The sequence below is a fragment of the Pteropus vampyrus genome, unplaced genomic scaffold (genome assembly GCF_000151845.1).
Source record: "Pteropus vampyrus isolate Shadow unplaced genomic scaffold, Pvam_2.0 Scaffold105, whole genome shotgun sequence".
Taxonomy (NCBI): domain Eukaryota; kingdom Metazoa; phylum Chordata; class Mammalia; order Chiroptera; family Pteropodidae; genus Pteropus; species Pteropus vampyrus.
Window position 1 is genome coordinate 1,262,870 of NW_011888886.1, and position 1,173 is coordinate 1,264,042.

The 1,173-nt window shown below is 43.1% G+C and overlaps 1 protein-coding gene across 1 annotated transcript in view; it reads right to left on the minus strand.

Moving 5' to 3' along the window:
- Nucleotides 1-1,173, minus strand: part of MBOAT2 (membrane bound O-acyltransferase domain containing 2) — a 32,804-nt gene that overhangs the window by 1,378 nt on the left and 30,253 nt on the right. The window contains exon 4 of the mRNA XM_023533602.1: nucleotides 97-126. Within this exon, the coding sequence (XP_023389370.1) occupies nucleotides 97-126 (30 nt within the window). The remainder of the gene's footprint in view (nucleotides 1-96; nucleotides 127-1,173) is intronic.

The window sequence follows — 1,173 nt, forward strand, 5'->3', positions numbered from 1 at the left end:
GCTGCTAATGTCATCACCACTGCTGTTAGAAATGTCAGGTAGTATCCGGGGTACACCCCGTGCCAGATGGCAGAGAGGATGAACGTCTGGATGGTTGGACTCAAGGAGGCTCGTTCGTAACACACCCTGGGAACCACGAAATGCACGGAGCCAAGAAGAGTGTGTGATTAGACTTTGCGAAGCCACAACGGTCGTTCCTTACCCGACAGGTCTTAGGGGCACCAGGGTAATCGCCACAGCCTGTCTTAGGCAGTAACGTGATCTGTGTCCTTGGGGAGGTCACAGCTATACAGTGTCAGATTTAGGAAAATAAATTTAACTCCTATCTTCTTACTGGTATAAGTAATAGCTAAAATGATCATTTCTAGTGTTTGAGATTCTGTATTATTTATTAAAAAAAAACTTTAATAGTCAAGTTATTTTTATTTTACATTATTTTATTTTTTTTTTAATAACATTAAGAATTTCCAACTGATCTAATAAGACTAATCTTTCTGGCAAGTAGGCCGTGCTTGGTCTAGAGTTTTCTTGTAACAGGTTAGGAACCTCAGACGAAAATAAGATTTTTCTCAAGTCATCAAATTTAAAATTTAATTACGACAACAAAAATGACAGAAAAGACTAGCTCAGAAAATCTGCAGCCACTGGGGGACTGCGAGGCGATGACATGAAGCGATGACAATAGATTTTGGTTATCTCAAGGGAGCAAGATATTCGACTTGTCATAAAATAAAGGATATTACAAAAGGAGGTTGCTATACATAGAATGGGGCTTAAAGACCTACTATGACAGAGGAAATTTATAAAATAGATTCCACATGGGGCATTTTGTCTTATGTCTCATTGGGAACAGTGAGGCAGAATCACTGGGAGTTTCTGTGAGTTTCCTAATTTCATCTTTTGTAAATTACCTCTGCCCGGGCCGCCTTTACCTCCTGCATCCACCTGACAAATTCCCAAGGATCATGAACCTCAGCGTGAGCCCTTCTTCCCCCTCTGGGCCCCCACTGCCCCGGCTCCCTCCCTCTCACCACCCTGGCTGCAGGGAGCAGCACGTGTAGCCTGCACTGCCGTGTTCTGAACAAGACTTGAACTCAGACTGCAGAGGCCGAGGCTCTTGTCTTACTCATCTTTGTACCCTGTGTCTAACATATAAAGACCTGCTGATCTGAA